Consider the following 21550-nt stretch of genomic DNA (forward strand, 5'->3'; position numbering starts at 1 on the left):
TCTATTCTCCTTATCTAGATAAAAAAGCGAAAATTATAGCTTACCTTAGTTTAATACGTCCCATTATAACTTATGCGTGCCCAATCTGGTGGAACATCAGCGCCAGCTATATGGAGAAGTTAAGAACATTTGAGAGAAAATGCCTGAAGGTCTGTCTGAATAAATATAGAGAGCCAGAGAAGAATTATCAAAAAAGAGTAAGAAACAGGAAGGTCTATGAACTAGCAGGAGTACCAAGAATCGATATTTTTATAATTAAACTTATTAGAAATCATATAAAAAGCGCAATAAATAATACGAATAATAGCCTAATAAAAGGTCCATTCTTCTCAAAATATAGCTACATACTAAATGCGCTGAGCAAGGGCTTCGTGCCCCCAGAAGCATTCTTATTTCTAGACTTAAACAAACAAATTGTAAATAAGTCAGGAATACCGATCCTGTATCATACTTCCAGAAATATTTTTAACAAAAAGATTTATATGCATACACACACAGCCAATACCTCAAATCTAGTATATAATTACGATATCTCAAAAATTGACAAATCATTAATGAAAGACTTTAACTACTTTGGAAAAAAAAGATGATGCTTAACATAAACAGATGTTAGTATAACAATATACATAACGCTAAATGTATACCCATGTAAAGAATGTAAATAGCACATTCCATTTTATACACTCTCCTCAAGATATTTATTTATTTATTGAACCAAGATGATAGCTTACATAGTATACCTTAAGAATACGCATACCAGCAAGCCTTGTAGAGGTAAACTAAGTTACCTGTGTACAAGCTTGGTATATAACAGAAGAATAAAAGACTTAAAACTAGTACTTAAGACTAAAGATAGTTACATTATCAAAATCATTTCAACAACAATAAACACTCATTACATTTTCTTTTCTTAGAATTTAACAAATTTAACAATTTAAAACTATCTGGAAAACTAAGATTGGTTTTGATCCAATACTTAATTTTACGTTTTGCCGCGGTTTTGCTTATATCTAATTCCTTGAACTCATTTGGTAGTGCATTGTAAATTATAATAGCATTATTATAACTGTTTTTATCACTGACTCGTTTTTTGCTCTTAGGTATAATTAAACTTTTCTTTCGAGTAATACTTGTAGACATTTGGAATTGAGTTTTGAGATCTTGATAATGGATTTTAAGGGATTCGAAATTAAATACTTGCTCTAGGTTTAATGGACTATCTTGTATACTAAAAGTATTTTTGTTGATAATCTTGAGAATTTTTCTCTGTAAACTTTGTAATAAATCACAGTTATTTCTATATGCACCACCCCAGGCTACTATTCCATAGCTAATTATGCTGTGGAAGAAAGCATAATATATCATTCTTAAAGTTTCTGTTGACATAGTGTGTGATAGTTTGTGAAAAATATAGACTAGATACTTTGTCTTTTTTAATATATATTGGATGTGTTTATCCCATTTCAGATTCTAGTCAATGACAATTCCTAAGTATTTGTAATACTCAACTCTAGCTATCTTTCTATTTTGAATTCTTACATCAATAAGTTTCGGTACACTATCGCAATAGTTTCCAAATGGCATACAAACTGTTTTATCCACATTCAAAGATAACTTATTTACCGCTAACCATTTGTATATAACAGTAAGAAACACATTCATACTTTTTTGCGCCTCTATCCATGTATTGACAGTTGCTATAATTGCAGTATCATCTGCGTACGATAGAATTGATTCTAGTGGAATCTCCTTTAGCATATATATATATATATATATATATATATATATATATATATATATATATATATATAATAAATAGAAGTGGACCCAGTATCGTACCCTGTGGAACACCCATACTTATTAGTAAACTATCACTTTATACACCGTCAATTTTAACAGTTTGATATCTGTTATTCAAATAGCTTCTAAGGAGATCCAATGCCTGACCTCTAATACCAATACAATACAGTTTATTTAATAACAACTTGTGGTCAACTGTATCAAAAGCTTTAGCCAAGTCGAGAAAAGATATTATGTTATTTTTTTGGATAAAATCATATAGCCTGTTAAAGATTATTCTTTCAAAAATTTTAGCAACATTGGATAAGTGAGATGGGCCTATAATTGGTAATGTTATGTTTTTATATATACCATATAGCTGGGCCATATAGCTTTTTCAATGCACAAATTAAAAATATGCGTTAATGGTACCGCAATATAATTACTAATCACTTTCAAGGACTTAGCTTTTATTTTGTCCACACCATCATTTTTATTTTCAATGTATTGATTATGTTTTTTACTTCATTTATATTTGTGGGTTTTAGAAAGATTGACTTAGCATTATTATCCAGTAGTCTGTTTTCAGCATTATTGGGTTGCACGATACCATTACTGAATTTTTGGCCGATTTCACAAAAAAACTTATTCATGTTACTCGCTATCTCAACTTTCTCTGTAACTTTAATATCGTTTATTTTTATACAACTTATGGTTTCATTAGACTTTTTTGCCCACTTTATTGTTTATAATTTTCCATAGTTTTTTGGGGTTATTTGCATTTTTTTCGACTATTTTTTTATCATATCTAATTTTGGCGTCTTTGATAACTTTCTCTAAAATTTTGCTATAGGTCTTGTATTCAGTTTTAAGTTGCTCATTATTGATATTCAACTTCCAGAAGTTATACAAAAATTCTTTGGTTTCGCACGATTTAATTATCGCATCAGTGATCCAATTTTTCCTTCCCACCTGTCTAATCCTTTTTTGATTCATTTTGGATAACTCGATACATTGTTTAATCTCAGAGAACAACTTATCTGTTGCTAAATTAGGATCCTGCATTGTGATAATTTCATTCCAGTTTCTTGTTTCAGCACTATTTTTTAATTTTTTATAATTTATAACTATTGTTGGTTTGTTATATACTATTTTCATTTTATTGAGAGCTATAAATATAGGGTAATGGTCTGTTATTGATAGTTTGAGTTTATAAGTAATTGTATGTATGTTATCAGTTTTAATGAAAATATTATCAATGCAGGATCCCTTAGCAATGCCCACAGGTGGCCTTGTAATTCCAACAAATCCATGAATATATCCTTTATCGAAAAAATTACACAGGAATTCTTGGCCCAAATGATCGCAATCCAATAAATCAATATTGAACTCTCCTATTACTAAATGATTTTTAATGTTCCTCTTTTTTATCAAATATTTATTTAAATCTAAAATAAACTCAGTCTTAGGTATGCCATGAGATCTGTAAATGGATGAGATTTCAATATTGCTATTATTACTTTTAATACTTATTACTTATAACTTATAAGTTAATTTTCGTATTTACAATTCTAATCCTACCCTGTTGAACAATTTCTGTGCTCTGCACCAAGTTTCTATTTACGAATACTATAACTCCGTCATTCCTATTTATCCTATTATCATTGTAGTAAGACTCGTACTCATAGTTACTCCCAATCAGTTCAAAAAAATTATGATTAACCTGCTCAAAAGTTTCAGAAAGAACAACAACAGATGGTTTGTCGATCAGACTTTCAAAAAATATTTTGACCTTATCAAAATTTGCATTCGTGCTTCTTACATTTAAGTGCATAATTATATCATTTTTGTTGCTAATTGTCTTGTTTAGATCGCCAATACCACTGTATGTTTTTTTCTTTCTGCATTGAATCCTTTTGTATTATATCTAGATAATCAAAAGTATCCATTTTATTAATTTAAGTTTTACTGCTTCTTAACCTTGTATTTTTTGCTGGAGCAGCAGGTTGAATTGGTGTACTAGCAATCTTCGATTGTTGATGTTGCTGCTGCTTGGCTGCTTCACTCCTTTCATGTCTTTGTTTTGTAGATTTATGTAGTTCTTGTGTAGACTGTTTCATTGTGTTGTCTGTGGTTGTGTTGTGTGTATTAGTAGTATTGTAACGTTCTCGATAGACTTGATGTACTGCCGGTAAGGTAGGCCTAATAGGATAGTCAGTGGAGTCTATATATAGGCTTATTTTTTTCTTCAGGATGTTACTGGTTTGTATCGTTAGCAGCGTGGTTGACGTCAAGCTTTGTATTATATTTGCTGTTTGAAAAAACACAATTCAGACACTTAAAGGCGCTGTTTGTGCAGGTACTAGACCTGTGTTTTTCTGCGCACTTGAGGCATACAGAACTGTTGTTGAATTTATTACCGTTGTGCCCGAATCTTCCACAATTGTAACATGGATTTATATTTATAGAGTCATGTACTTTGCAATTTTGGTAGCCAACAAAAGTCCTGCTTTTATTCTCCTTGATGAATTTTTATATGTCCGCAGGAACCTCCATCAGTACTGTAGTTAAGCCACTGTAATTACTTTTGTACATACGTAGTACTTGCCCCTTGTTAGTAAAACTCCCAAAATTTCTCATGTTTATGTCATCCTCTATGTCCTCCATTTCCATGTTACTGTAGTTGTCGATTCCGACAATTTTGATTTTAGGATTCTTCAACGTATCTTTCCTAACCTCACATATGCCTTCAAGGTTATGTTTCAAAACCGATTCAGTCAACACTGCACTTTCACTATTCAAGCAATTGATAACAAGTTCTTCTTTTCTGTTTACGTACAAGTTTTTTGTTTGTATCTTCTTTTCAGTAACTAAGCACTCTATAACTTTCTTTTTGATGTCCACTGCTTTATTACTCACATTTTTTACAGTTATCTTAGGCACTTTCTTTTGTAACAGTTTAGGAAAACTTGTATCTTCTACATAAGAAAAACTAGCCGCAGGGCTTTCATTTTGTTTATTTAGCAATTTTTCTCTAAGTAGTATGTTTTTTTCCTTCAATTCGCTGACTAGCTGTTTCAGAAGAAGGTTTTCATTTTTTATTAGCTTGTACTTTCCTTCAATATTGATGTCAAGTTCATCCTGTTCTGCTGTTGAAACTTCAAGTAGTAGATCTCTCCTTACTTCTTCCGTTTTATTCGGTTTTATTTGTGCAATCAGTAATCTTGTTGCATCGTCTAAACCTTCCTCTTCTATTTTTGAGGTTAGGTTTGTGTCACTATGTTCTGGGCACACTATTAAGTTACCACTTATGAATTTGATGTCGGTTGTTTTTTGTGCTAAACAACTAAAATGATATACTGCATCACATATGATGCAAAATAATGTTGTTGAAGTTTTATTGCTATGACACTCAAAATTTGAGACACACTTATCGGGAGGCATCCGCACTCCCGCGATGTTGCTATTTATAGATTAGATATCATAGCAAAGAAAGGTTTGGGGCAAAGCCTCTTTCTCCTATCAAAGCAACCAATCCGATACTTAACGCGCAATGCGCTTTCATAAAAAAAATATGTAAAATATCACACACACTAAGAAATATGTGAACACAGCGAGAGCCCCCAGTGGGACATTCTGTTACCAAGCAAGAACCTAGTGTATCTTTTTCAATGTATTCTAACACCTCACTGTACTTGAATAAATAATAAAGAAAACATTTTTCAAAAAAAAAAGCACTCTGGAATTGAATCCAGCGATCCGAGTTCAAATCTCGGTAGGACCTTCATTTTGCACATTCGAATATTTTGTAACGAACGTGATTATCTAATACCTGAGAGAGACATTGATACTCTGACATTCTGGATTAAAAAGATAAAAACTTGCCTTGTCTGTGATTAAAACAAAATATTTTACTTATAAAATGCTCTGCTAAATTGCTTTTGTAGATTAGAGAATTTTAATTATCATTACTATCTAAATTACATTATTCTATTTAATTTTGTAACTAATAACTTTCACTAGCTTGTCATTTAGCAATTTTAATTAATTTTCTTTCTACGATAATTTATATGTATTATAATATTATTAGCTCGGTGGAAACTGTGTAGTGTAAGAGTGCGATTATATACCTACGCATATACAAGTGCTAAAGCTGATAGCGCTTGCCAAGAATCTATTGTACAGTTATTTTAAAAACTACGCATGCCTGTACTGACACGATAGCTTTACCCACTAACGATCGATAAGGGAGATTTTAATTATTAAGCAACAATTCATCCAAATTATGAAAAACTATTATTGTAATAATTTTGGAAACTAAATTAATATAGTTATATAGATATGTAGATTTAGAGGTTAGTTAACCTGGTTCAAGATTTTAAAACTCATTTTGTATCAACAATTATTGAACAAAACCAAATTTTTTTACCATTACAGAACAAGGAGAGGGCATTCTCCAGATTAACAAAATAAAAAAAAATATGAAAAAGAAGGTCCCACCGAGATTTGAACTCGGATCGCTGGATTCAAAGTCCAGAGTGCTAACCATTACACCATGGGACCGTGATTCAACGAGCAATATTTTTGGAAGCCCAGCTTACCCAGTCAAAAAACGCAAAAAAAACAAAATTTTTTATTAAAAAAAAAGAAATTGCAAAAAAAATTAAAAATGTACTAATTTACAAACTATGACAATGTTAAATTTTTAATTAATATAAAATCACATATATATATATATATATTAACAATTTATTATATTCTAAAAAACTAAAAAAAAACAATATCCACATATCAAATATTTACACAACCCTTAATGCATACGCTTCATTACTAATCTCTTACTCTCGTCTTCATCAATGATTGCTATACTTGCTGCTGCAATTGTATGCGTCTTGACTGACGCATGCAAACTAGCTGAGTTCTACAAGTGCAACGGATCTCAGCAAGTTACTCTTCCTGTCTTCCGTTTCTATAGCTGTATGTTCTATACACACGCCGGTGACGTGTACCGTTTCACGCGCACGTGAGGACGCCTGTTTAATAGGCCAAGATAGACATTCGTTCTAGTTCTCTAGTTCTGTCCATTTGACATATTATCAAATGATGTTTTGTTTCTAAAGTTACATTGTATATTTTGTCTTTTATTAAAAAGTTTATAATAATGCTATTAAAATATATAACTCACGACCAAACGAGATTAAAGAATTAGACATAAGCAAAGCGTTTGCAAAAAGGAGGATTAAGAAATGGATTAAAACTAAAACTCAAGATTGCATATAGATTTAAAGGGTAAGGTTTTGAAGTTGACAAGTTTTATATAAAGATGTACATAATGCAAAATAGTTATTAGTATTTGATAAAGATTATCTCACTTCAGTTTTAAGTTAGCTTTAAGTTATAATGTTAAGTATTTTTTTCTAGTTATTATTTTATATTATTTATGTTTCTATATACGAAGCCTGCTAACAGGTAACTATGTTTACCTCTGCAACATTTTGAGCTGTTTAAAATAAATAAATAAATAAATATTTTCATATCGATCTGTTTCGCGCATTACCTTGAGAGCGTGCTCGAAGGTCGGTAAGTCAGGTATCTGCAATTATTGATTTATTTTCAAACGTTGACAAAAATGCATCATTATTTGTCATAATCCGATCACGCGTAAATTCAATTATTTTTGCTAAACTTTTAACGAAATTGAATATCGAAAATATTTAATTGAAATATTTTTTGTATTAATTAGCATCGTGAATTGATTAAAACTTAACTGTAAGCATTATAGGCGCCCGATAGAGATTCCACTCACACAGTGTACTGTACGCTGACATTATTCGATGACCCTAATAAAGAAATCATGGTTGTCATATCGCTAAATGTTAATTCGACCGTAACCGGTACGAAAACTCATTGTCATTCGTTAGAATTCGATACGTTTGAATCAAACGTCGTCTTATATTATAAATTTTAATGAAGTGCCATGAAATTAGCGAAAAGAAAACAATGGAGTTGAATATAGCACCCCTGGTAGAAATGAGTCTAAGAACAGGCTAGTAACTGGCCAGTTCTTAGTATTTAACCTAGTTACTACCTAATAAATGGCCAGTTCTTAGGGTCATTTCTACCAGGGACAAATACGTGAATGATTAATAAGTCAAACAAAAAAATATCCATTCGAGCAAAATCTTTTAATTATTCATCGAGAAGCATTGAGCAAACAGCACAGCCGTCATGCGGCGGATTACAAAATCGTGCAGATTCCACCGCCGACGAGTCTTTTGCCTCCCGTCTAAAAATAAAAAAAAAGGGAAAGAAATCGCACGCATACGTAACAGCGAATCCTCGCACGGAATTCTTAAGTACGATGTCGATCCAGTTATCGGCGCCAGTATTGTAGTGGCAGTGGTTCAGCATAGTGGTGTTACATTCGCCTCACGCGCGACGCGTTCCTCATCGATTAGCCTCGAATAATAATCGCGCGCGAATCCTATACACGCATCGGAGCAAAACGTCCGATGCGGGAAAAATGTTGTGACTCTCCTACTGTTTTGCCATGAGTGTGTGCTTGTATCATATTTATGAATTGGATTGGAGTGCCTCGAGGTGACGCTTTGTTGCAACGGTTTTGAACTTTTTTTGTGGTGACGTGCAGAGCTTCTCCTTTTGGATACAAGTGCTTAATAGTGAGTTTCGAAGATTTGATTTAGACTTTAGAAGTATCATCGCAATAAGAAAGGAATATTAGTTTTTCGTACAAATGGCATGAAATGGTTAGTGCTTGAACATGACATAAATATTCTAATCAACCCGACCGGATCTACAGCCATCCCCGGATACCAGCTCACACTATACACACACGCAGTGTCCACACCGGCATCCCAGTGACACTGATCGGTATTCGAGCCGCATCGTTTAGATAGCCGTCATTTCCAGCGGTACATAATAGAGTACCGAAAGCAGCAGCGCACTAGGGGGGAGGAGCGCATGCGCGATAGATCCTCGCCGCTTTCTCGCGCGGCGCCTTGAAAAATCGAGCGGCGATTCTCCTCGCGAGTCATGAACTGACGACTGTACTATATATCTCATTCTCTCTCTCGAAGCGCGATTTTTATTTTTCCGTCGCGAGTTTTCACCGATTTGTTCCGCGCGCGAAGAGCGAGAGAAGTGGAACGACGTCTGTGTGATGGTGCTGTGATATACCAGTGCTCGCAAGCTACCTACTGGAGGATTCAAGGCCAGGGGATGTTGTGATTATGCGATTCTCGAGTTGGCGTCTGTCACCGAAGGTATTAATTTATTTACCCGCGCTACTTCAAGACTCGCAAACCGATCGTCTCGCCGGCGTCTATTTTCAAGCCCTCGGAACAATCGTATCTCTTGCGGCGCGGAGGCTTGCGGAGATAGCCTACTTTTTCTCTCTCTGTCTCTGTCTCGGGCTTTTTTTCGAGCGTCCGCAGTGCATTGTGCAAGCGCGGCTCTGATTTATGCGCTGCGAATCGTTATTAGTTCGCGGCGCCTATACGGACTTTCTCTCTCTCTCTCTCTCTCTCTCTCTCTCTCTCTCTTGCGCTCATGTGTGTGTTATGCGAGCGACGCTTTTACGGAGGCTTTAATTACCCTCTCAGCTTCGGGTTATGGCGCGATTTTAGTCACCGGACTTTTCTCCTCCTCGACCCCGATCGCGTTCGCTTTGCTTATCGGCAAACAGTGACAGGGACTATTCGTCCGGGTAATCGAAAACACATCTCTCGTATCACCTATAGATCGACATGACTCCACAGCTCTTGGCAATAATTCATGCGCGAAACGAACTTTCATTCCGACGTGAGTAGAATATTTCGATGATAATACGCGCGACGCTAAAAAATGCAAAAAGTCGCGGATAATATAACATTACCATTCACAGCCCCATCGACGCCTGCGTCCCACGATCGTCTCACCGCTTGTACACACAAACACCACCTTATTTCTCTCTCTCTCTCTCTCTCTCTCTCTCTCTCTCTCTCTCTCTCGGGCTCTAACCGCGTTTACGCAAACTCGCGACAGAGGCGAATAAAAAGAATTACAGTCGCCTCGCAGGCGCCACTTGCGAGCGAAAATTACCGAGTAGTAGTTGAGCCTGCTTTGTTTTACGACTTGCCGGCCCTTCGGCATTCTCTCAACACACAAGTGCAGCGGCTCTCGTTTTTCCAGCTTTTATCCCTGGCGTAACGCGCTCTCATTTCTCTCGTTCCTTCTTTTGCTCGATTCCTTCTCTACACATATACTACTGTAATACAGCGATAAACGTTTCGTATACACACACCCGGCGAGTTTCCGATCGTCGTTTTACGAGCGGCATCCTTGACCTCGGGATCGTTTGTGCGCGAACACGTCGAATCCGTTACAACGTCTCTATAGAGAGGCATAAACTCGTCCGTCGAACAATAAAATAATAATTTTCGGCCGTAAATAAAGCCATCCCTCTGTTCTGCCCGATGCGTCATAAAGCTACGATACCTCCGCGGCTGCAAATCATATGTATGGCGGTTTGACTTTTCGGAGAAATTTACACAGCCGATCGTTCGAGAATAAACAATTTTCGAAGCGAGGAAAAGCGTACACTCACAGCGGCGCAATCGCGAAGCGAGCGAATCATCGACTTCCGTTGCTCTGATACGCGCGCGCTATCAATCTGCAGCGCGAAAATAAACTGCATCGCGCGTCGATTCACTTCCATCACACATCCGATCGAACGAATTTTATGTTCTTCTCTGGGCGTTACGAGTATCTCGAAAAAGCGCGTTGCGAAAAGCCGCGACACGAAACTGTACGTTAGTATTCCCGACCGCGCTGAATCAAAAGCTTATCGAAGAGGAAGCCGGCTTCCTCTCTCGACTACTCATCCAGAGAGCGGCGCAGTATATTCCAAGTGTCTGCCTCGACTCGGTGCCAGTTGAAATTATGCGGAGCCAGTGCAAACGGAGACAAAAGTGATTACAGGCTGTGAGAAATGTCGAGGCTATGGCTGACCCTTTGGCTGCTCCTGGGGGTGCTGTGGGCGCAGGTCTGCGGCGAGTTTTTCATTCTGTCGAATCCTGCCGCCTTAACGAGTAGCTTGTACAGACAACTAGGGAAGGAGATGTACTGCGTGACCGACGATGTCGACAGTGCTCTCGTCTGGAATGATCACCTGAATTGGAATTACCCTACGTACAAGCCTCCCAGCTTGTCCTACGAGCCAGTTGGTTAGATACTTTTGTCGTGTTACGTGCTTTTTTAATCCTATGTTGTTATGAAAATAAGTGTATTTTTGTGTGATGCTAGTTGTCCACGAGAACACGTACGTGTACCCGACGAACGACAACTTGGCGTGTTCGATGAGTTCTTACAAAACGTGTACAAAGTCTTGGAAAGGAGCCGAGGGAAGTTGGTACTATACGGATAGCCTGCATTCACCGATGGCTCCTATATTCGACAATCGATGGGAAGGTAAGTTCACGCGATGAAATCTTCCACCGAGATCTGATGATTTTGTTTTCGCAGATTTTACGGTAGAAGAGATGACCGATCGCTTCGCTAACGTGACCAGTCTGCCGAACAGCGGTAGTTTGGCCGTGTCAGTTCGTGGTTCCAGCGACGCTCATTTTGCAATCTGCAACGGATTCAGTAGTCCGGAGCACGAATTCTGCTTTTTCGTCCTTCTCGGTGGCTGGAAGAACACCAAATCCATCATACGAAAATGCGAGAGAGGGATAGCCGAACCAGCGATGGCTATCCCTATAGGCAGCTGTTTGACAAAGTTGGCCGAGTACGATGTAAGGGCAAGGGTATCAGAGTTACATAAGTAAAACGAAATTGTTAAACATTGCTTATGTTCATACAGAGTGAAATACTGTCGACCACGGAGTGGAGGACTTTCGTGTTAAAGTGGGACTTTCGTGCGCGAATCTTGATAGAAGTCTACGATTCCGAGAAACGAATATTAAGGCATGAAGAGAATCGCCCTAAATGGTCCAACTACTTCAGTGGACATTTTCAGAACCGGACTCGTACGACTGAATATTCCCTCAACGCCAGGAGTCGAGGAAAAATGTTGATGAAGTTTCACAAATGTACGTATGTTCAATGAAAAATTTCCTTACGATAAGCTACTTGACAAATTGAATATCCGTACCATCGATATTTTCAGATAGTTACTCCATGACGAGGAATACGCAGGCCAAACTTAGCAGCCCTGAATTCATGACCTCGTCGTCCGATAAGAGGATCTGCGTCGAAATGTCCTTTAACATGTGTCCAGATTGCATTGTGAACATCGATGTGGTCGATCGAAAGGGCTACAAAAGAGCCATCAAAATTATTAGACACGAGGATAAACAGCAAGCTTCAAGCTCTAAATCGAAAAATCCATATGGCTTGAGAGTTTGGAATAACGTGAAAATAGATTACACTTTGACTAAAAATATGTCACAACCGATAACTTTGGAAATCAATACTCTGTTGACCAATAATACGTACAGAAATACCAGTTACTGGGCTCTCTCCAACGTTCGTCGCTGCTACGATGGTCAGTATTCGACAACTGTACGTATTAATGAAGATAAAACTTTGAACTGATAAGCATGCGTTGTCTCTTTTGCTATGCGTGAAAATAAGTTTTTATCACGTTAATGAACTGCACAACTGGACTTCAGCGACCTATTCAACTTCGCTTATAACGTCGTTATTTTTCTGCAGATGGACTGAAATACGTAAAAATCGACAACTATCAAGACTATAACAGCGGAAGTTCAGTATACGTATGGCCAAACGTCACGTGTCAGAAAATTTCAGAAGACGGCGTTTCTGAAATCATCAGCACGATTGACCAAAAAATCGCACCCGAGGGTAATAATTTTGACTGGCTCTACACAACTGAAATTTAAAGCTCATGAATGCATGATTACATTTACATTACAGAGCACAGATTACCCTGTGAAGAAGGAAGAATAGGTAAATCTTGTTTGGCAAGATGTTCCACGTTTTTCCCTTCGCATTCAAATTGCCAAAACTTAGTGGCTTGCGACAAAAAAGGCTGTTCCTGTGCTCCAGGGTACAAAACGCCAACGTGTTCCGACCGTTAGTTCATTTGTAAGCGTATTGTAACATCGATTATTTAGGTGTTCGAAACATAACTCGTTTAAATTTTTTCACGCCAGGTTGTCCCGAGTCAACTTATGGTTACGATTGCGCGCAGACATGCGGACACTGTGCCTATGGTGCTTGTAGTATCGCCACAGGAGCATGTAGAAGTGGATGCGTTAAATCGAATACGACACTATTTTTTCTACCGGACTGCAAAAAAGGTAATTGTTGCTCGAAATCTTCATAGGATACAGTATCTAACTTCATCTACTTCCAGGCGTTGGCTCACCACCGGCTCCCTTAATAGAGCCGATAAATTACACTTGTGTCAGAGTTTATTTAAGTATGCAGGAAGAGTATGAATTCGTACCTACAATTCTCAACTTCGAAATTTGGGTAAGAAATGATTGAATACAAAAATTATACCGAGACATGCGGATTATTGCATTTTTAATTTGTCAGCTAGAGGAGAACATGACGCACCCTTTCATCGTCACTAATAAAACGATTGTCAGGAAAAATGATGTCATATCTGCGTTCGCCGAACCTTTAAGTCCTGGAATTAAATACAAAGCAATCGGAGTTCTCGAAGCCGAAAATAGAACTTTTCGCGGATCTTGGGCAAATTTTACCACCGAGTGCACGGGTAAGCATTACTATTATTTTTAATTAAATTATTTGTTCTCAAATTTAATTTTATAAATAATTATCCAGAGTCAGCAGCCGTCAATTTCATTATCAAGGCTATTAATGAAACAAGCCTAATTTTAGACATTAACAGAGAAAGGCATGTAATCGATTCATGCCCAGACAAATGGTATCATGTAGAAGTAACCTCTGTTAGCAGTATAGTATTTAATGGATCTACATCCTTTCCAAAAATATTTATAGGACTGGAACCTTTTACGATGTATGCGTTCCTTGTAAAGTCAGCAAAATCGAGTAATATTCTTAGCAGATACGTTAGGACACTAGAAGGAGGTGCTTCACATTGCAATATATTTATTATGTTCATTATATTAAATTGCATTTTCAAAATATTTTTTTTTCAGCCCCCAGTTTTGTAAGCCATTTAGAATCTGTGCCTAATACAGTAAATAAGATAACTCTAAATTGGAGACCCCCAGAGAAACCAAATGGCAAAATTGTTAATTACACTGTAGAAATTCAGGTACGTAATTTTAAACGAATCTGAAATAGATAAAAGGACAAGATTAAATTTAAAATTCAATTTTTAGCCGATAGAATCACACGGATGCAAGGATTTCGGCCAATCTACGTACAATTTGACAACCGATAGTATGCAAGCTTTGATACGTTCGGTTATAAAAAACGAGTTAAAAGAAACGTTTAGTTTTACGTTCAACGGTTTAAGGCCTTACACAACATATCTGGTCACAGTTTACGCATCCACGTCTGCGCGTAGAGGTGAAGAAAAAGTATTAAATCACACAACGAATTCATTGAGTAAGTTTTATCCTTTCGATATAGACTTTGATATTTTATCAAATCATAATTATTATCATTGTGTTATAGAAATACCAACTGAGATATTTAGCAATTTACACTTAACCAATGAAAGTAACGAATCGATCGCTGCAACGATTCGTTGGAACCCACCAAGTGATTGCTGGACAAATACTGGACCCATTCGTTCGTCCAAACTGATCATCACAAAGTTAAACAAAACCTTAGTTAATCAGGAAATTCAAGACTACTATTATCCTCTGGAGAAAAAATTGTTTTATGGTACGGAAACTTACGAAATTCGCGTTTGCTCCCTAAGATCTCCAGGCGGTTCCGCGAATGAAAGCGCATGCGCTGTCAAATCTTTCACCATGCCTGCTAGAGGTAATATAATCTATTAGTAATAGATATGAAAGCTTACAAAAATATAAGAAAAACTATTGTTTTTCTAGAACCAATGCCTATTCAGAAGCCAAAAATTATAGAAGTAGATACGTTTAACCATAGTACCACGTTGAGGTGGCAAGTGCCAAAACCACCACTAAACGGCAAATTAAAGCATTATACAATAAAATTCTGCGACTTAAGTGGACAAAACTGTGAAGAAAGTGCAATAGTACAGCCCGGCGAATTTTGTAAACACTCATTTTGGATATCGCAAGACACATTGTGTAAAACTGTCTCTCTTCCATCATCAGATATCTACGAACTAATCCAGGTATGCAACATTTTTCTTGTGCTGTGCATCATGCTGTGCCAAATAAATTTTGCATTTTTTATCGATACCCACAGATTACAGCTTACAATGAAGGTGTACCAAATGGATCCAAACCAGTCAGCACACCCGTCATATGGGAAGAATTAAGTAAGGATTCTAACTGAATGAACATTGATTTATACAATCAAAAAATCCAATAATATATAAATATCACGTAAATCTTAGCACCCAGCGCCCCAAGAAACTTAGTTCTGAAGCAAACTGATGGAGAAAACTCGTCGGTGAGCATCACCTGGCATCATCCGCTGGAAAGTGGCGGTAGGATAGTCAGCTATTATATTCATGCTCTAATTCGGGAGACCCACTTGAAGCATGAACCACCTACAAAGATAAAACAGTATTCAATAATGGTGTCAGAATACCAGTCGGAATACAGCACAAATATAGACTTGCTACCATCCACGGCATACCATATATCCGTTGCTGCGATCACACAAGGGAATAAAGTAGGTTACCCTGTCAGTGGCTTCATAAGTCTGCCAAGTTTCGTTAACTTCTCAACGCAAGATTTGAAGCCCAGACCTCGAGACGACGTTATCACTATTGACATCAGCATACCTGAAGTGGTGTACGATGTAAAAGATAGTATAATTCTCCTTATGGTACAGGGAACAAAGTACTGTGATGAAGATCGAAGCAATAAAGATGTCGATCTATATTTGGATGAGCAGAATTCTGCTTACTACAAGGCTTCATGGATAGCTGCTAACTTGACGGTGAGTATTCAACGATTTGTAACTCTGAATTTTGTCATTTACAACTGGAACATTAATTATTTCAGAAATTAGAATCCTATGCTAATAAACACTTCATAATCGGGGATGGCAAAGAATATGGTGGTTTTAAGAATCACCCTCTTTGCCCAAAGGAGTCGTACATCGTTCACTTGATGCTAGTGGACGGTAAAAAAAGTTTAGGTGGCCAGAAATCTGAGAAACTGAGAACAAATATTTTGAAGTCTGTGAAAACCAACCCAATTTCGATAGCTGACTTGCCTAAAAATTATGCTATGTGGCTGACACCTTTATTCTTCATTATTTTGATAGCAGCACTGTTGGCTTTTGTTGTGTACAGAAAAAAGTGAGTATTTCCAAATAATATTAAAAATTATGTCGCTCTTCGGCAAAATAAAATTATCTCATGAAATTGTTTAAGACTCGCCGGAACTTTCATAGCAAGCAAGCCTAAACCAGGTCGGCAAGAGAACATGCCACTATCCAACGACTTAGGCAAGAAGAAGTCAAATGACTCGATGGATGAAGTTGAAACTGGTGCAAAGGTGAAGAATGTGCAAGACGAAAAAGAAATCAAAGACATACAAATGAATAATATGTTCATTGTGGAGAAGAAGAAGGAGTTCGCGATGCCAGTAAAAGTGGAGGACTTTGAGAATTACTTTGAAAAAGCTTACAAAGCTAGCAAATTGAAAAATGAATATTCAGTGAGTGTCATTTGTGATTATATGGTATTTATATTATCGTTCACTACATCATAATCGCAAATACATATCAATCATTCAGATGATCATACATGGACCAACGAAATCATGCGCTTATGGATCTCAATCGGAAACCAAACCAAAGAATAGATATGCAAACTTGTTTCCCTGTAAGTACTTCTGTCATAAAGTCTGGAGCTATAAAAGTAAAAGTATAAATTTCACGATCAATTTTTAGACGACGAAAGCCGAGTAGTTTTAGATAAACTATCCGAAGAACCTTTCTCAGATTACATCAATGCTAATTTCATAACGGTAAGCATAGATGTTTAAAAATCTAGTAGCTTAACAAGTACTTAGGTATAATAATACATCTTATGTGTCACGAAAGGGCTACGGTGGAAAAGAAAAGGCCTACATAGCTACTCAAGGACCAAAACCAAATACAATAGTTGACTTTTGGCGAATGATCTGGCAGGAAAATGTACAAATCATCTGCATGATGGCGAACCTCGTTGAAAATGATAAAGTAATTCAAGCTTTCGAGCATTTCCACAAAGCAAGTGCCACCGTGTATAGTACAAAATTAATTTTTATTCTGATTCCAGATCAAGTGCGAGCAATACTGGCCTTCCGCAGTTGGCAAGAAAATCTTATATGGTACGATATTGGTTCAGTTCTCCAGCGAAGAAATCCATTCTGATTATACATACAGGACGTTCAAAGTTTACTGTGGAACCCTGGAGGCACGGACGGTAAGAACGCAAACTTGAAAACATTTTTATTTTTCAAAATTGAAAATAACTTGTTAACGTTACAGATAGAGCACCTGCACTACACGGCATGGCCTGACCACGGCGTTCCCTCGAGTCCACGAAGCATCGTCGCCTTCCTGCAGCAACTGCAAAGACACGCCCCATTCGATGATCGAGCAAACCAACCACCTATCGTCGTGCACTGCAGTGCTGGAGTTGGGCGTACTGGTACCCTCATTGTTCTCGATATCTGTCTTCATCAAGCTTTTTGCGAGAAGGTGGGATACGACAATACTCATGATTTCAATTTTAATAGATCAAAGCTAAACCTTCATATCGATAGGTCATTTACGTATTTGAGAACCTATTGTCGGTCAGGCAAGGAAGACTGAACATGGTGGATAATACAGAGCAGTACTTACTGGTTCATCTGGTGCTCGTCGAATACTTCCATACAAAGGACACGTGCTTTAGCTGCGATGAGACTCTGCCCGACAGGATTGAGGAGGCAAAGAAAAAATCGTCCCAGCTTTACCAAAGGTTTTTGCTTATAACGTTATACAAATATACGCTGCCCATTACTTGCAAATAGTTATCTGCAATCATAATTTCAGAATATTAGACACGAGTTGGTGGAACGAAGTCCTCGGCTCTCCACCGCTTCCCGAAAAGACTCTGTCGGACAGAAACAGGGCAAAGCACAGGTTTCCAGAAACTGCAGGTATTGCGATTTTTCTCGATTGCTCCTAGCAATTGAAATACGTTAAATATTAAAAAATTCCTAATCGTGTGTACAGCTAGCCTGAACAGGCTGTACTTAAAGAGATCATCAAATACGGACAACGACAGCGACTATATCGCAGCAACGAGCGTCAGAGGTATATTCAAAGACTGTCAGTACATTACGACACAATTGCCAATGCCCACAACGTTGGCAGACTTCTGGCGAATGCTGTCAGAGTTAAACGTAGAATACGTACTCGCTTTGCAACTACCGGACTTGCAAGACCCGGTAAGATTCAAAGCTTTCGATTAACTGAATTGTCTCTAGAAGCTTCTCTTTCACACCTACAATTTTTGCAGACTTATTGCGAGCTGATTGCGGATAGTCAAGAGTTCGGAAGTACCAAGTACCTGAAGATCATTCGTCAGCAGAGCTCGACGACAGACTCGAAGTATTACTTGAAAGAAGAAGTCCTTATTATAGATAGTTCTGAGGTAATAGTCGACGAATTAGATGCATAATTTTTCACGAGCATCGCACTTGAGATGTACATCGTTAACCAAATATTTAACTTCTATGCGAATCTATCGACAGCAGCCATCCAAGGAGCAAAGGGTTAAGATTCTGAGCTACAAGAACTGGCCAGAATTCTCGCTTCCCCCTGTCAAGGAACTTGTGCAACTCTGGAAGGCCTTTGATGAGCTACCAAAGACGAATAAGTGTCCCATAGTTATAGCCTGCGCGTAAAGCTCGAATTTAATTTGTCTTTCTTTTTTCTCATGCAATAAAAATTATATTGATTTATAACGACTATTTCAGAAATGGAGTGACAGCTAGTGGAATTTGGCTGGCGTCGTCATTTTTACTCAAGAGAATGACAGTGGATAAAGAATGCGACGTGCCTCAGGCTGTGCAGGCGATTCGGCGATGCCGGAAAGATTTTCTCAGTCAACCAGTCAGTTAATTTGTTTATTATCTGGGAGATAGCCGGTATTGAATGACTAATTTCTTATTTCTACTTCGCAGAAGTACCTCGAATACCTTTACGACGTGGCTTTGGCTTGTGCGGCTGTGCCTTCTTCTACATTACAGTAAAGAAGAGCAAGAGAAAAGCGAAATCAAGACGACTGTGCGTGTGAGAGAGCTTGGTATGAATGTATTTTAATATCGGAAATGGTATGAATAAGAAAGAACACAAGTTATTTTCATTTATCAAAAATTGTTCTGATTAACCCCCTCAAACATATGAGGTCGAGACTTCGAGTTTTTATGTATTAGCAATAATTATGTATTAGTGATTATTGTAATTATTTTTTGTGAAGAAAAAGTAACGTACTACGATTAGTAACTCCATCGATGCTGTTTATAATGAGGATAACGTAAAATATATAAAATATACAAAAAGGCTTCGCAAACCAACGTTTACTAGAGCCAGAACACATTGCCATCGCAAGAGGAAGCGCCGATAAGCGTCGCCAAAGATGATAATTCAATTATGCAAAGAAAATGATAGAATGCGATTCATTTAACGTATTTTATTCGTGGTGCTTAAAAAAAAACTCTTTAGAATAAAATATTTTAACATGTAGTTTAATCACTAGTAGACGGATACTTTTTGAGATCAATTACCTCGATTGAATTAGTAGTTTGACTGCTGCACGAAAGGACTGACCAAACCTTTATAAATGTATCCTGTGGAAACGTTACTCATTTAACAACAAAGTACAAAAAAAAATTAAGTCTACAGCAAATACAGACCTTGAAAGCTTGTCGAAACTTATTCGACATCACGTTGTAGAGCAACGGGTTGATCATAGTCGACGAATACGAGAATACAGCACTTATACGAGTGATGACATTATAAATTTTTATAATATTCTCATAATAGTATATTATTATCTCGGAATGCATAGCAATCAAACGCTGCAGATGGAAAGGAGCCCAGCAAAAGAAGAATGTTGCCACCACCGACACTGCATTAAAAACATCTGATTGAATCATCACTTATCAAATAAAGTTAATAAAAAGTTTCGAAATTGTGAAGAACAATTCTATTCTTCATACCAACTCACCCAACATCCTAAGAACTCGTTTGTTGCTGTTGTTCCTCGCATCTTCTTCGGTCCGTCTACTTTCACCGTCTCTTGTTTCTAGCCTTCGCCCCGAACTTCTTAATTTAATGCCCATCAACGTGTACAACCAAATCATAAGAATCATGGGCAGAATGAAAAAAACAACAGTAGAGAGCTCTAGGTAAAATGGCCCAGACGCTGTGACAACGGTGCATATGGCTCGATCTTTCGACCTATAATCATGTATAATACCGATTTGCATAGCCACGGGTAGGGCACCAGCGCAGCCCAATATCCAAATCGTTGGAATGGTTCGAGAAGCCCGAGAAAGGTGAGATAAAGCTCGGACGAAGAAAGGGTGACAGATTGCCAGGTAACGTTCAATACTGAATGCTACGATGGTTAGCACGGAGATGTAGACCGAAGCTTCAGCTATGAATCCTCTGTACAGTCAGCAAAACAGAAATTAAACGAGATACAATTACGATTTAAAAAATGTTAAATTTGATGGATGAATTACCTCAGAAAGCAAACAGTCTTACTGCTGTACCTGTCATAACCATCGAATGCAGGAAATGCAAAGATGATCATCAGCAGGTCGGAAATAGCCAGATTGAACAAATAACAATTAGTTACAGTATGCATAGACTTGTTGGTAGCTATAACAATGCAAGTAATGATGTTTCCCACTACACCGATGATTCCTATACAAATATATATCACAAGCATGTAAATTGGATTTTGGTTTAGCCAATAATTGTCGTTAGAATTATCTATGTCTGTTAAATTCAAATCGAAATCGATTATAGATTCGCTGATGTTCTCAATGATTTCTAAACTATCCATTGTTCATTTCCAATTTAAGTACAGTAATTAGCTAACACTACCAAGCACTGTGTCAACACTAATTCAGTTGAATAAAAATTGTATGACTGATTCGAAAATCGACGATTCGAAAAACAAATTTAATGATGGAGCTGCAGCACTCTTCTGACTCGGGAAGTGTGATATACATGTACAAGTAGTCTGTACATACAGACACCGAGCAACGTGTGATAGCAAATTATTTGCTCTTGGCATTCGCGGTAGGCTAATGATTGCGATTGTAAAGTTTAATTATATAGTAAGTTTGATAATAAAATAACGATTTTCAAGCTCGAAAATTTTGGAACCGTCACTCATGTTGCATTGATGGTACTGAACGAAGGCAGAACGCTTCCAAAACCTGTTTCCTTTCATAGTGCTAATATTCTATCAAAAATACTGATAGGGAGGAGAATCAAAGTTATCAGTATCCCAAAAAAAGAAGTTTAGGCATAGTCTTGTCCACCGGTAGATACATCTGATTCAATATAATTAACGCTTCAACGCATAAATTCTACACATTTATTTACAATCATCTTTATAATTGCACATCAAATTTTTACAACGACA

The 21550-nt window shown here is 37.3% G+C and overlaps 2 protein-coding genes and 1 non-coding gene across 5 annotated transcripts; 1 reads left to right on the top strand and 2 right to left on the bottom strand.

The window, feature by feature from the left end:
• Positions 1–6270: 6270 nt before the first annotated feature.
• Positions 6271–6342, bottom strand: TRNAQ-UUG. The gene has a single exon. It is a non-coding gene; the product is annotated as a tRNA-Gln (tRNA).
• A 1462-nt stretch (positions 6343–7804) lies between these two features.
• Positions 7805–20087, top strand: LOC100120522 (receptor-type tyrosine-protein phosphatase mu). 3 transcript variants are annotated; one of them, XM_008215695.4, is made up of 32 exons: positions 7805–9062; positions 10750–11003; positions 11083–11247; positions 11302–11573; positions 11642–11870; positions 11948–12325; positions 12496–12645; positions 12718–12876; positions 12957–13103; positions 13160–13278; positions 13345–13528; positions 13597–13863; positions 13935–14053; positions 14121–14349; positions 14419–14733; positions 14802–15067; positions 15142–15214; positions 15293–15843; positions 15909–16207; positions 16283–16568; positions 16648–16735; positions 16804–16880; positions 16957–17094; positions 17174–17320; positions 17386–17598; positions 17664–17860; positions 17935–18041; positions 18118–18332; positions 18404–18538; positions 18639–18787; positions 18864–18999; positions 19071–20087. In XM_008215695.4, the coding sequence occupies exons 2-32, from the start codon at positions 10769–10771 to the stop codon at positions 19137–19139; spliced, it is 6114 nt and encodes a 2037-aa protein (XP_008213917.1). In that variant the 5' UTR covers positions 7805–9062; positions 10750–10768; the 3' UTR covers positions 19140–20087. The 3 variants fall into 3 exon arrangements, with proteins under 3 accessions (XP_008213917.1, XP_008213926.1, XP_016836792.1); XM_008215704.4 differs by having other exon boundaries at positions 8816–9062; positions 18642–18787; XM_016981303.3 differs by having other exon boundaries at positions 8816–9062; positions 10759–11003.
• Positions 19684–21273, bottom strand: LOC116416003 (pyrokinin-1 receptor-like). The gene is made up of 3 exons (XM_031922111.2): positions 20637–21273; positions 20117–20559; positions 19684–19736 (listed from the first exon to the last, which is right to left on the bottom strand). Exons 1-3 carry the CDS (start codon positions 20960–20962, stop codon positions 19684–19686), a joined length of 822 nt encoding a protein of 273 aa, XP_031777971.1. The 5' UTR covers positions 20963–21273.
• Positions 21274–21550: the final 277 nt, after the last annotated feature.

The sequence above is a fragment of the Nasonia vitripennis genome, chromosome 1, assembly GCF_009193385.2.
Source record: "Nasonia vitripennis strain AsymCx chromosome 1, Nvit_psr_1.1, whole genome shotgun sequence".
Classification (NCBI taxonomy): domain Eukaryota; kingdom Metazoa; phylum Arthropoda; class Insecta; order Hymenoptera; family Pteromalidae; genus Nasonia; species Nasonia vitripennis.

What these genes read in the sequence shown, in the direction of transcription:
- LOC100120522 (XM_008215695.4), top strand. Translation starts at nt 10,769, where the DNA reads ATGTCGAGGCTATGGCTGACCCTTTGGCTGCTCCTGGGGGTGCTGTGG. An exon ending in TTTCACCATGCCTGCTAGAG is followed by an intron (nt 14,734 to 14,801) that starts GTAATATAATCT and finishes TTGTTTTTCTAG; the next exon opens with AACCAATGCCTATTCAGAAG. An exon ending in ACCTCGTTGAAAATGATAAA is followed by an intron (nt 17,095 to 17,173) that starts GTAATTCAAGCT and finishes TTCTGATTCCAG; the next exon opens with ATCAAGTGCGAGCAATACTG.
- LOC116416003 (XM_031922111.2), bottom strand. Translation starts at nt 20,962, where the DNA reads ATGGATAGTTTAGAAATCATTGAGAACATCAGCGAATCTATAATCGAT. An exon ending in AAGACTGTTTGCTTTCTGAG is followed by an intron (nt 20,560 to 20,636) that starts GTAATTCATCCA and finishes CTGACTGTACAG; the next exon opens with AGGATTCATAGCTGAAGCTT. An exon ending in ACGAGTTCTTAGGATGTTGG is followed by an intron (nt 19,737 to 20,116) that starts GTGAGTTGGTAT and finishes ACGTTTCCACAG; the next exon opens with GATACATTTATAAAGGTTTG.